This window comes from Seriola dumerili, unplaced genomic scaffold, assembly GCF_002260705.1.
Source record: "Seriola dumerili isolate Sdu_G_001 unplaced genomic scaffold, Sdu_1.0 BDQW01000295.1, whole genome shotgun sequence".
NCBI lineage: Eukaryota > Metazoa > Chordata > Actinopteri > Carangiformes > Carangidae > Seriola > Seriola dumerili.
The window spans coordinates 44,819-58,699 of NW_019174550.1; the positions used below are offsets into that span (position 1 = coordinate 44,819).

Genomic DNA, 13,881 nt, shown 5'->3' on the forward strand with positions numbered 1-13,881 from the left:
AAAAGCTACCACACAGTAACAAGCTACTTATGTTGATAGTATACTGCACTACAGCAGCAGACAGTACATGACCTGTGCAGTGTGAATAGCGTAAACATAATTAACAGGGCTTTTCGTGGTTCTAAGTAATGGAAATGAGCTATCAGATCTAGTTAGTAGAGCTGAGTCAGTTTTCCCAATAGCATTAGTCTGCATAACTAAGCAGCAAACTCCACATCAGTTTTAATTCTTTTAGCCTGTTTCATGTTCCTTCAATTTTAACAGTAGTTTTATATCTGGCTGCTTTAATATATATGCCACACTGCATCCATCACTGTGGGAGGCAGAGGTCACTGAGCCCAGTCAGTTATCAGAGAAGGAAGGGGCTACAGCTTTTTCACAGCCCATGAAAATTACATTGAGCAGAACAAAGTGGACAACAAAAACCCAAAGGGGAATTCACACATTATAAATTCATCCCTGCACTTATTGTTCGACCTCCTGTGAAGACATAGTAAAGCAGTGGTGGTCCAGAGTGTAGAGAGGCAGGCTTGTGACTGAAACGTCTCCAATACAAATACACAGAATGTGGGTTGAGTAGTAAAGTAAGTAAATGAGAAGCCAACAACTATTTCAAGGTTGCCTTAGGAGAAGCCTTTAACCCCTAAACCCTACAGAAAGAGTTGCTCATTTGGTCAGAGTAGTAGCTGTAGTTTTTAGCATGCTGTGATGAAAACACAACCACCTTATTCAGTTCTACAACCAATAGGTTTATGTACAAGCAGATGGGTATATAAGCCTCTAATGTGCTGATACTTCTCATCTGCCACTCATAACTATTGGAACTGTTCATCATTTCATGGATGAAGAATGTTTTGTTTCACAGAGCATCATTTTTTATTGATTCTGCTGGTCCCTTTCTTTTGTCTGTCTCTTTGTTTTCCATCTAACCCTCATAAGTGGCTGTGTACGTTATCACTGAGCTGAATGCGTCAGTCTTTCAGACTTAGGGCCATAATTAGTGATGCGCTGTCATTTATTGATTTGTTGATAGATTTTTCCCTCGCGTAAAGTAGTAGACTCTCAGAATTAGTAATGTTCGGATGCCCACTCACCGGTGTCGAGCTTGGTCCCCTTGGCGCAGGCCACGATGGCTCCCATGCTGGGCTGAGAAGTCATGCCAGCCATAGAGTCGACCTAGAGAGAGACAATCAATATAGATACTGTTTGACTAAAAGCCTTAATCATTGTAAAAGTGCATTATGTGGGTCCACGCCTTAGTGAATAGACTTTATATACATGGAGTAAAAGGTGCAGTGCATTAGTCTGCAAATCATATGGGTATATTTCTGAAAGATCTGTGCAAATATATATCATCATATAATGAAAGCACAAAAAAGCATCTTCCCATCAAAAAGTAGAGGAATTTTAGCTTGGCCGTCTTCTCTGCCCTGTCAAGTGTTTTTTTGAGCGCGCTTCATCTTGTTCATTACTGTGCATGAATGTTTTATTCCTTCGAGTGAAAAGACACGGCTTAACTACATAAACCAGAAGAATCGATACAAAGAAATGTTTTCAGTAGGTGCGTCTGATCCATGGTGGACAGTTGGTTGTTTGTTTCATACAGTGTTACAAGTAACTGAACAGCAGAATGGCCCAACACTGCAAACAGCGGCCAATTGTTTTAATGAAACTGCCCATGCTGGCAGCATGCGTCAGTGAACACAGTAAGGGAAATGTTACTGGCTTCAACAATTGTTTCAGTGACATTTCACAATGCAAACTGCAGAAGCTGCTAGAAAATGAATGTTGTTAGGGTAGCTGGTGTGTGGACCTAGCCCTCCAAATGGCTATTTTAGTTCAAATTACATGGCAGGCTTCCTACAGTATCGTGACCCTGATGTAAATTTTGAATTAAAGTTAAAGGAAGTTCTCACTTTCCATAACCTTCATGAGTTGAAATGAGAACATTAGATTGTTTTATATTGATTAAGAATTTAAAACCTCTCAGAGGCATTTTAATCATGTTTTAGATATATATAATGAAAAGTGAGAATCATCCAAAACAACCTTGACCTTTACTAACGCGAGGGATTTGTACAGTTAAGATGAATACTCACAGCCACATCAACTACGTCAGCTCCAGCTTCAGCACAGGCCAGCATGGCGGCCACACCAGCTCCAGCTGTGTCGTGAGTATGCACATGGATGGGTACATCTGGGAAACGATCTCTCAGAGCACCAATCAGAAGCTTGCTGGCTTCTGGCTTCAGCAAGCCGGCCATATCCTGTTGAGAAAGGGCGGGGAAAGAGAGGAGAACACATGAGGGAGTAGCAAAAGGGGTGAAGAATGACATGAAACATTTCTGTGACTTTTGACACAATATATTGGAGAAATATCTGCTAGTGACTCCATTAAGCTTAATATCTCTCATCCTACATTAACATGTATGTTCTCTTATAGATTATTTTAGATCCACACATACATTTCAAACACTCTTTGGACTCCTGGACTCAAATAAACTGAAACACAAATAGACTTTAATCTGCATGTGATTTAAGTGGCTTTCTACAACACATCTAAATTTTGCATATGGAGTCCTGGACTAACTTAAACAAGATTAATTTCAGCCACCTGTCTTAGTCCTCATTAGTGAAAGAATGTGCACACAGCACTGGCCCTGAGGCTACTCATGAAAGCTGGAACACACCACAAACTGCTGATAATTTGGTGTATTCAAACAAGTAAAAACAGACAAAACAATGGAAGCAGAAAGAACACAGAGAAATAGTGAAATCCTTCAAGTGATCAGAACTGGAAAATAAGGGGTATTGATGACTGAAATTGTCCAAATAATCAATGTGTCTTACTTTGATTAATGAATCTAAAGTTAAAACTGCCACCTAGGATGTTGGGTCGAAGCGAGTGTTCATCTTTTAGGAATTTGATTCTGTTAATTGAAGACCCAACGACATCTTTGTGAGAAAGCTAGTTTGAATTAATCTGGTTCAAAAAGCCATGAAACAATTCTTTTTTTGCTGAAAAAAATCCCATTTTTGTGGAACTCAAGAAAATGATTAAGCATGTACTTGGAAATTATTAATTAGAACAACACAACACAGACTAAAGTTGAGGGTTTCACAATCTTGCAAAGATGATTTATGTATAAATCTTGTATAAAATGAATGTATAAATCCTAACTGATATTAACAGAAAATCCCAGACAGAGCTTAGATGTTTAGTTGCGCTACCCTTTGATGATCATTGCACTCCTTGAAGTTATAATGCATGCTAATTTCCTCTTTTAAAAGTTAACCTCATTAGCTGTGCAAGCCTTTTATGAGATTGCCACTGCTGCGCGTTATGGTTCACACTGCCGTAGACCGGGAGTTTATCATTTTCACGTTTGAAAATATTCTGTCATGCTTGAATGAAGAAATTAATTTAATGTGAGCATTATCAGTCTATTCATTTAGATAAACAGCTCAAGTATACAAGTTATTTCAATAGGAGGCAATAGAAAAAAACTCAACTGTGTTCAACAGTTAACATGCGAGTGTTTTCTATTCATCAAAATCCTAATCAAAAAAGCATGTTTGTTTTCTGTGTGTAAAAATGTTTCACTTCACCGTGATACAATGGTGAAGTTGGTTCTTGAAAAACTAAGATTTTATCTATGTATGTATGTAACTGAATTTCAGTAGTAGTAGAACCAAACCTGACAGCAGCGACAGAAGTAGAGTGAGTAGTAGTGGCAGTTGTTGATGTATAGGTGGCCAGATTACATATTTAACACAGCATAAAAAAAGTGAATAAAATCGCGCACTTTGCACGTTTGCCTACATTACTAAATAATAACCAGGAATTCCATTAGTCAATTTAAATACCTTACATGCCAAAGGAGTTCTATCATAGCTGTTTTTATGTTATTTTGGTGGCAGATTGGCAGGGACTTCCAAACAGTCTTTAGACTATCACAGGAAAGAAAAAAAAAAGGCTTTTTGTAGAACTCTTAAGAAGCCACCAATAGCTCTCAAGGCAATCACTTAAAACACTAGATTCTTGTTTTATTTTCACCTTGATACACAGGATGTGTGTCCCAGCTTTGACAAGCTCGTCTGCCAGTTTCACGTAGTACTCTAGGGAGTACTTCTGCCTCATTGGGTCAGACACGTCGCCAGTGTACGAGATGGCAGCCTCCACTACGCCACCTGCGGCTCCAGCAGCCTCCATCCCCAGCAGCATGTTTGGCAGGTAGTTCAGGGAATCGAACACACGGAAGATGTCCATGCCGTTCTCCTTGGCCACCTCGCAGAACCTGGAGGAAGGGGTGTCCGGGGCATGATGTTAGCCAACAACTCATACAGTAATAACATCGATATGAGACGCAGAAATAGCTTAGCGAGGCGGTCAAGACTTACTGTACACTCAAAGAATATCACACAATCTCTCTCACTTATGAGTCTGTCCTCAGATAATAGCGCACATCTGCATTGGGATAAGCTGTTTATATCCATATCACCACTCATAAATATTGCTGTACCTGCGTTAATAACATTTTCTCACTATTTCCATGAAATGTGAGCTTACACAGCCTGCAGGAACCCACAATAACCTGAGAGAAACGCATGCCCGCCTCATTATCCAAGCTGCTAGTGGTAAATCCCTCTTATTATAGCCTCGTATCTTCATCAGGTTTTTCATAACCAGGGTGAGTGCTTACTGAAGTTATGTTGCTGTGAATGCAATATGTATACGCACTGAGAGCTTTCGTTTTGGCAAATAAACAAACACTTAATGCTTTGCCGCGAGAGGATTACCAGTCCAACGTCTGTGTGTCCGGTGTTTATTTAGCACTACAATGCATACAAGTGCTATCTAGTGGACGCTGTTTGGCACCAAATCAAACACACTGTACTGTCCTGCATATCTGAGTCAGAGCTGAAGTGATCGTTATGTGTGTGACCATCATGTGAATCAGAAGTTTTTCTCACAAAAAATTTCTGGCCTTCAATTGAGAGAAGATCTAGTTAACAATCGTATGAACCTTTTAATCCCTCAGGCGTTTTAGATATTTTAAGATCTTACACCACTCTTGCTGCGGAGTGTACTGTCCTGTGACCCTGTGAAATGCACTTTAAATGGATTAAATGAAATGAAATTACACTTTGATTTGATTTAGTTAATGAAGATGCTTAGGCCACTCGGATGCGGGCCGCCACGCTAAAGATGTTGAGGGCAAGAGAGTGACAGAGTGAAGGGAGGATGGAGAGAGAGAGAGCCGTGCAAACAGATCAAAGCCATTAATCACAATTGTGCAAATTTTTGATGGCATTCCCCCTATGGGATGCAGAATGGGGGTGGGGGGGGGGGTGAAGAGCAGTCGGGATAGAAAGGGAGAGTTAAAAAGAGGGAAAGGAGTGTGTAATGCAAAGAGATGAATGGAGGCGTAAAACAAGGAGTTATAAGAATAGGGATAAATAATGACAACATGATAGGAAAGGGGGGAGGAGAGGGGGAGCAAAAAAAAAAAAAAAACACAAAAAATAAAAACAAGGAGGATAGGGGAGGTCTGTGTGTGTGTGTGTGTGTGGGTGATTCAATGAGAAGGAGGGAGAAGGGGACAGCTGCATTACTCATAAAGCTACGACTCATTTAATTCAGGTGAGGGGAATTACAGTGTATATGGGTGTTTGTGTGTGGAACTGACTGCCGGTGTGTGTGCTTGAGTATACATGAGTCATCCACATCATAGCAGTAGCTTGTGAATCCATTTGGAAAAGTGTTAGAGGCATGTGTATGCATGTGTGTAGGCACAGGAGTATTTATGGCTCTAAATGCATTATTGGTGGGTATCTGAATCAACGGTATGTCTGTGAAATGTATGTAACTCACTGAGCATGGTAGGAGGCAAAAGGAACACATCAACCAAATTGACCTGATTAAATGTGCATGCCAGTTGTGCGGTTTGAGGATAGCACACAGTATATCCATTTGGATATATTTAGAGAGAAAGCAGCTGTGTCTAAAGGCTTCATGTTACATATGGAGTATGGTTTATACAATGTAGGAGAGAGTGGGAGGATAGAAAATAAACTCTCTTAAAAGTGATTAAAAGTGGAGCTTAAAGCAACTCTTGTTCTAAAGTGAGAAACTCCATCTGCTGAGGATTCTCATAAGATGTGGTTGAAAGCTTTGGAAACAGTCAGTAATATGGACCTTCTGTTTGTTAAGTTATCCAGATTTCCAAAAACTGCTCAAAATGCAAAAACAAAACAATAGCATGTGCTTCTGTAAGATAAGGTGAGGACAAAAAAACAAAACAATAATAACTGTATTTAATTTACAGGGGTGAATTAATGATTGAGAAACTGTTTTTTGGATTCTATGTATGTAGATCCAATACTGTAATTTTATCTATCTTATATGAATAACTAAATGGAAAAAAAAGTCAAGATAAAAATAAATTCTCTGAAAGTTGTTTAAACAAAAGATAATATGACCTCTGAGGAAAGTGTATGTTTAGGGGTGAATACATGGAATGATTGATTTAAGTGTCCTGCGCCACATGGTGTCCAACATAACAGCTGTTATGATCATGTATCATGAGGTGCGCGCATACACACACACACACACACACACACACACACACACACACACACACACACACACAACAGACCCAGTTTACATAATCCAACATGAAGGATAACGGATACTTTATCTTAGTGACCAGGCTTCTTACAGAAATTCTGCCAAAACTAAAATCTCCTCATTAAAAAGCCAACTCAACCTTCAGGCAACAGCGAGGAGAGGAACCGAAAATATGTTCACTTTTCAAATTTACAAACTTTGTTGATGAGCAAATATAAAAAATATGATTGATAAAGCATTTAGATAAGAGTATGGTTAAAGACACATTTTAACATTTGGCTTTCTGTTACTTCTGATGTCAAGTAGGTTGTGTCTTGTAAGAAGAGTAGGTGTGATAAATTGTTGCTTCAGCTTACCTCTTTTTTTGGTCTATAGAAAATCTTGCATCCTGTGTTGCATTGTTTTTACAGTGGTGTTTTGTTTGGTGTAATTTACCTTTCGATTGGTTTTGTCTAGTGCTGGTGTACTTATTCAAGGTTTGACAGAAATTTCAATCATGTTAAGTACCTGTGTACGCTTACAGACAGATACAACATTATGTATGGAGTTGATGGTCACCCATGTTGTTCCCATGGAAACAAACCAGTCAGGGGATATTTCATAAATAATATGAGAGTGACAAATAATGAAGAAGGAGGAGCTGGTTTAAAGAAAATCTTATTGAAACTAATGTTTTTAAACAATAAAAATGTTTTCAGCAAAGTTTTAGGACAATGTGTGTATTTGGACAGAAATACAAAAGAAGTAAGATTGTGGGTGTTATTGCCTGTTAGCTCTTAACCATTTGATTGAAGGATAAAATGTGGTGTGTGTGTGTATATGAGTGGCTCACTTAAAAACAGCGTTGTCAGGGTAGTTGGTGTAGCCCACAGCGTTGGCCCCTCTCAGTAGCATCTGGAAAGGGACGTTTGGGATCAAAGCTCTCAGCTCCTGGAGCCTCTTCCATGGGCACTCAGACAGGAAGCGCATGGCCACGTCAAAGGTAGCACCTAATTACACACACCACACACATACACACACACAAACACATACAGAGGCAGAGAGAGATAGAGAGAGAGAGAGGGTTGGCAGTTTATTTCAGCTGTCATCTCAAATCTCATCTATCATCCCAGCTTTGATCTCAATTTCAGACTCAAAAACTAATATTTCAGACTTATAACATTACCCACAAACACGCACACACAGATGGCACACGTAAAATACACACAAACGGAAGTTCAAATAAAGTATATGATGATACTTTCTCATTCTAACACTTTCATCATTTCATTTTAAAGTCACTTTAAAATCTAAAATGTTTCAGAGGAAGCGGTGGAAAAAAAAAGGATAGCAATCTCTCATTTCCCTTTCTGGGGGAGTAGATTAGCGAATCTCATACCCATTTATCATATCAGCTAGAAATATTGAAGCCTCCACTGTTTTTTTTTTTTGCTGATCCAACACTGTCATCATTAAATTTCATTTTCTGAGCACTCATACATTTCGACACTGAGAGAATACTAAGCACAAGTGCTTGTTCTTTACTCTGTGAAAAGCAGGGATGCCATGGAAAACCCCTCCTCTTTATCCTCTTTATTATTTTTTTTTTATTTCCCCCAATTTTGGATTTTAGTGGATGTCAGCATCTTTTACACTACTGGTTCAAAGCGGAAATTACTCCAAGCAATACTATCTGATATTAAACATTTGTATTAATGTTTCATTGCACATGAGATATCAAACCACGATGCTGAGTGAGGAATTCATCTGGGACGGCAAAATTTACTCTAATAATTTGATAACGCGAGTGAAGACTGACAGCTGGTTCCACATGCAGGACATTAGGCACCGACACTGCTGTCGTCTGCCTTTTTGTAAGAACAGGCAGCGTCCAATCTGCCATGAAGATGAGCTGAAATAAATCAGATGGAGTGAAGGAAACAAGCCTTTTACGCAACACCCACAATTGCCAGCAATGAATTCAACATTCCGTTTAATGTTTACAATAGAAGAGAGAAAAATGACTTATTTTGGAACAAACTGTCTCCTGGAATAGGTGTTGTGGGAATACATTGGCCTGTAACATCTTCTGTTGGTATGTTAGGTAAGAATAAATTCTATACAAAACTCAATAATAAAACAGTTTGTACAGTCTCATTTTGGCAAACTCTTTACTCCATCCAAATCTCCCCTGGTGGGGAAATAAAAGTTCTATGATGTTAACATCTACCCCATGCTCTTGAGGCCATAAAGGAAAGCCCATGGTGAATAGAAATTATTAATATCTATAATTTGAATCTTTGAGTTACATAAGCACACGCACAGCACTTATCAGCATTTGTGCTTAAATGTGCAATTATAACCCTGATGCATCTGCCAGATCAATTTTTATGTCATCTGTGATTCCACTGCATTACTCTGGATTGGCTGATTTGCCTTTGTACAGTGCAGACTTTCATGCTTTTGCTTGTGTCCACAGCCTGCGCCAAGAAACAGCTTGCATTCCTTAAAACAGTCAAACATGCAAGGTGCACACACCAACATGATCATATACCGTAATTAAGAATGTGCAGCATTACCATTCGATAATTGTGAAAGGGAACCCTATAGATACGTTATGTGACCCAGTTCATATTACTGTATCTTGTATGGTGTAGGGAGAAACGCTAAATCAGGAAAGGACTTAATCCTCAAAGGGCTTTCACAGGCTTAATCTCTTCAATGATTCATTCTGCCCTTAAGCAGCTGAAACATGTGAAAGCAATATTCCCTATCTAAGACCACTGTAAAAAAAGATTCTTGCATAGGGACAATGTGTCTAGGCAACAGCGTTCGATACTTACGTGGCCATCTCCCTTTAGTGATTTATTTTGCTTCTAAGTGATTTGAGCACAGCTGGGCATAATATTCTTTATCTCTGATCACTTTGTAATAAAAGTACATTGTATAGGGACCTATAAAGAGAGGCATGGTAGTTATTCCTCCCAGTGGTCATTTAGTGATTTATGAGGAACTGATTAAAGGTACAGTTACAAGCTGTCACTGTGGGACAATGTGTGCTAGAGCCGAACTTTTTTACCACAGCGTGGTGGTCTAATTTGTTCTACAATCAATACGAGGCGAGAGCAAGGATGGCAGCTGGCGAATCTGTGAACTTTGGCCATTGAAATCTGTGTGAGTGAAGAGCAAACTGCGATATTCACACATTATCCTGAGATATAGTGCAAAAGGTTATAACATTCTTTTATTAACGGGACACTCCAATAATTTTATAGATGGAGTTTACCCATCAAGACAAGTACTGTTACGATTTTATGCTATGACCCATCTCCTTAGGGGAGAGGGAGGAAACATAAAACCAGGTGCTTTGGGTCAAATTAAGTTATTCATTCATTTTCGAGATGCTCAGATACTCAATACAAACAAACAACAATAAGGTAAACTAAAAAGGGAAACAGGGCTGGTGAATGCTGTTCAAAAAGAAGAAATAAATATAACGCAAAGAGGATTCTTTAAATAAGGGCGACAGATATTTACCTAAAAGAAACCAACAACGGAAGTAAAACCTCACTATCTGCTCTATCTTAATGAAAATCAAAAAAGGTGAGATGCATTATGGGAAGTGTAGATTTTTGGAGGTTGACCCATAGAGGGGAACAAAAGTGTGGATGCCTTGGTCCATTTATTTTTTAAAAATGGCTGAGAGTAAGTGATAAAACAGAACTAATTTTTGTGTGTAAGAAAAAACAAAAACAGCAAATGACATTAGTTTTTATTGACTGGAGAAAATATACTGTGCCAAAAGACTTGGTGGCAGATTCATCACTGTTTTCTAAATGCTTTGCTTTTTATACTTAACGAATAAAATTAATATATATATCATAAAATCTATAGCATCAATATGCACAGGAAGACACTAATGCAGAGATAATATACTGCACACCACTGAAGTTGCAGGAAGGTGTCAGGGGGATCTCTCTTTCTGGAATTTATTCTGCCTTTAAGTGTTTAAATAATTATGAGAAAGTCCCATTCTGTTTTCTCTGAATCATAATCATATCATGTAGGAACTACTGACGCCTCAAGAGGATCCAATACCATATTACATTTCTCTTTAGTGATTCACAGGCTCTCCACAACTTTTCTTAACTGAGAAAGACAAATGAAGCCTAGGCTCCTCAGCTCATAATATCAGCCTATTACAGAATCATGTTGGGAGGTGTTTAAACTTCTGCATCTCTTGTTTTACATCTGATTTTAATGACTTTCTCTTGCTGTCGTTGCATAAATGGGAGCGAGACAAGCATATATTCACTTTCTGTAACTTCTTCATGAAGACAGAAGACTGTTAAAACTTCAAGAGCTTTTATTGACAGAAGAATTCAAAACTCGACTCCCACTGCAATTCAAACATTAGCGCATTACAAGGGAGTTTCAAAGACGTATTTACTTTTCTTTTGCCATTTTATCATAACTGGATTCGGTTCAGAGACCAGATTATTCTGCAGCGTTTACTTAGAGCCTTTACAGCATCAAATGCCCAAATTAAGAATATTAACCACGCTGTCTGCTCAGTTGTGAATAATTACACATTACACTGTAAAATAGTCAGTTGAAGCCTTAAGAGGGAAAGTGAGGACAATATAATATTCCTTTTCAATTGCAGAAAAGGAAAGGTGTTTAATCTCAAACCTAATTAAATGTATATTTATCAGCAGGCGTTAGCGGCATTTGGGAGGTGGGAGAACCCTTAGATTGCGGATGGGAGGACTTGGTTATGATTATCTAATGAGAACACAGGGAGGGCCAGTGAAGAAACACTCAGGGCCAGTAAAAAACACTTTATAGATTTTTGGATGGTTCACCAGCTTACTGGGATTTGTCGCAGTATACCCCATGGCCAATCCGACTTGTGCAAGCAGTAGCCCGGCTGTTCACAGCAGAAGTGCATTTCTCCATGCCAGTCAAAGCGACTCTGCCAATCTGCTCTGTTCTAATCATGTAGAGCTGCTGATCCTTATAAAAACCTCATGACTTTACATGTATGATGTAAGCAGGGCATCACTTCTTCTGCAACATAGTTAAAAGGACCATGGTCTTGTGTTATGATCTGCAGAAGGGAACATCTCTCCTGTTTGTGTGTGTGTGTGTGTGTGTGTGTGTGTGCGTGCGTGCGCTCATCTCTCTTGCTCTCTGTTTAGACACAACTGACAAATACGTGGAATAAGTAGTAAATTAACTTGCTTGACGGTAGTTTGTATGAAACTGCAAATCAGATTTATTTACGTAATGCTGTTCTGAAACGTTCCAGCCCACTTTCACCCCTGTAAATCACCATTCCTATTGAAGCATAATACAACCCCATCAATTGGCTTTGAAAATCTTACCCCTCTGCTGCTTCTCTCTGGCTTTTAAACACTTCAGTGGGCCAGTGGCTTACGCTTTCAAAAACCATGATACAGCTCAGTTTCGAAAACAGGAAGCTCCTGGTAAATTAACATCTTTTATGTTCAACCATAAAATGGTCTCAAAAAATGCTCTCTATCAGGTTTTATAGACTGTTTTGCAGAGTTTCTGTTTCCCACACAGATGAAACCAAGAGAAATGGTTAGGAAAGCCTGATAGAGAGCTCAGTTTGTGCTCTTTTAATAGTCAAACATGTGGACATGTCTGACTGTGCTGTGAGCAGCTTTTCATTTCCTAAAAGGAGATTTATCACAGTTTTTGAAAGACTAAACGGTGGCCCCATTGGACTGTGGTTAAACCCAGTGAAGCTGCAGCAGAGTGGTAGGATCCTCAGAAGTAAATGTATCAGTGAGGTTCTGTTATGCATGATTATAAATGATGGTGAACAACATTTGGTAAACACATTTTAATATAGTCTGAGTTTAAAAAATGATGGATTTACATTTTTAAGGCTTCAAATATTAGATAATGAAATTTCAAAAAAGGCATTTATGTGCCTTAATCAAAGAACTTCCCTCTCAGAACTGACTCACACAGTATAATGCGACATACAGGGACGAGGGGGTCCTCTGGTATCTATTCAGAAATTTCCTCCAGAGTGAAGGACTGAGTTCACTGCGAGTTTTCATAGTCTCTCTGCAAAGATTTACTTTTAATGTAACTGCTCAAACACAGCTTAACTGACTACATATAATCTTTCTCTGGTCAGTCTCATAATAACATCACGATATACTGGGAGATGGAAGTTGGGAACCGTTTAAGCCCTTTTTATCAAAAACATCTCCTCAATGATTTATTTTTGCCATAACCTTTTTATCTGTTGAAACACGAGATAAGTAGACAGTTGCTTAATGTAAGGTCTGCTCAAAGTGCCAGAGTGATGAAATATATTGCTTTTCCCCCTAACTGGTGCACCACGAACAGCCACCAGGAGGAACTGAACCTCAGAGAGGGTTTACAGCAATGAAAAGGTTTCACTGGAGACATACTCTCTTCTGTGGTTTTATTTTTTTCTCACTTTGTTCAACCATTAAACGCTGGGCATAGCAACTGAAACAGAACCCCTTTTTACTTTAGGCTTTTGTTGTTTTGTTCTTATGTTTGCTCTTGTGATCTACTCAAAGCTCTCCAAGTAATACAAGCACAATCACTCTGAGTAGTTTACTATAATTGAGCATTAAATTAAATGTTTCAACCTCAAGAGGAGCACTGGGCATATCTCTTCCACAAATGTGCATGTCCTGAGCGTTCAAGTGTTCAAATGGGGAGAATGAATTTACTCTTTGAAACCAGTTCATAACAATTGCACTTCACATAGGAACGTTATCAAGAAGTGTTGATAATTGGTCTCGTTGCCATCTGCTCAAACACGAAGCACGTATTTTCACTCTCTGGCCAATTTCAGAGTAATTGCATATTATACAGGGACAGTATTGGACTGTGCATGCCTCAAGAAGTTTCAATAACGCGTCATTTTCTCTATTCATTCAGGAGCAGGCAAAAGGTACAATCATTGTCTTTTGAGGGAACTTGTTGAAGACTGGCTTGTGGAAGATGGAAGAATGAGATGCGTTTTCAGTGGCCCATTATTTTCACAGCTCATACAAGAAAAACAAAGAGGTACAATCACTGAAACATGGATAAATAAAAAAAAGACCCCATAGGTCATCTGTGCAAGCAGGTTATCATGACCCATAGACACATTATACTGTTAGGTGACCTCTAGTGGCTGTAGTAAGTGGCACAGCCCCAACCCCCATGTAGGGAGGGATGTTGGGGTGGCCGTTGGAGCTTGGCACAGATAT

At 39.0% G+C, this 13,881-nt stretch overlaps 1 protein-coding gene across 1 annotated transcript in view; it reads right to left on the reverse strand.

Annotated features, from left to right (window-relative positions):
• Positions 1 to 13,881, reverse strand: part of pc (pyruvate carboxylase) — a 282,921-nt gene that overhangs the window by 38,826 nt on the left and 230,214 nt on the right. Inside the window, exons 16-19 of the mRNA XM_022758332.1 lie at positions 7,464 to 7,620; positions 4,058 to 4,298; positions 2,100 to 2,267; positions 1,095 to 1,176 (exon numbers count right to left, since the gene is read on the reverse strand). Of these exons, the coding sequence (XP_022614053.1) occupies positions 1,095 to 1,176; positions 2,100 to 2,267; positions 4,058 to 4,298; positions 7,464 to 7,620 (648 nt within the window). The remainder of the gene's footprint in view (positions 1 to 1,094; positions 1,177 to 2,099; positions 2,268 to 4,057; positions 4,299 to 7,463; positions 7,621 to 13,881) is intronic.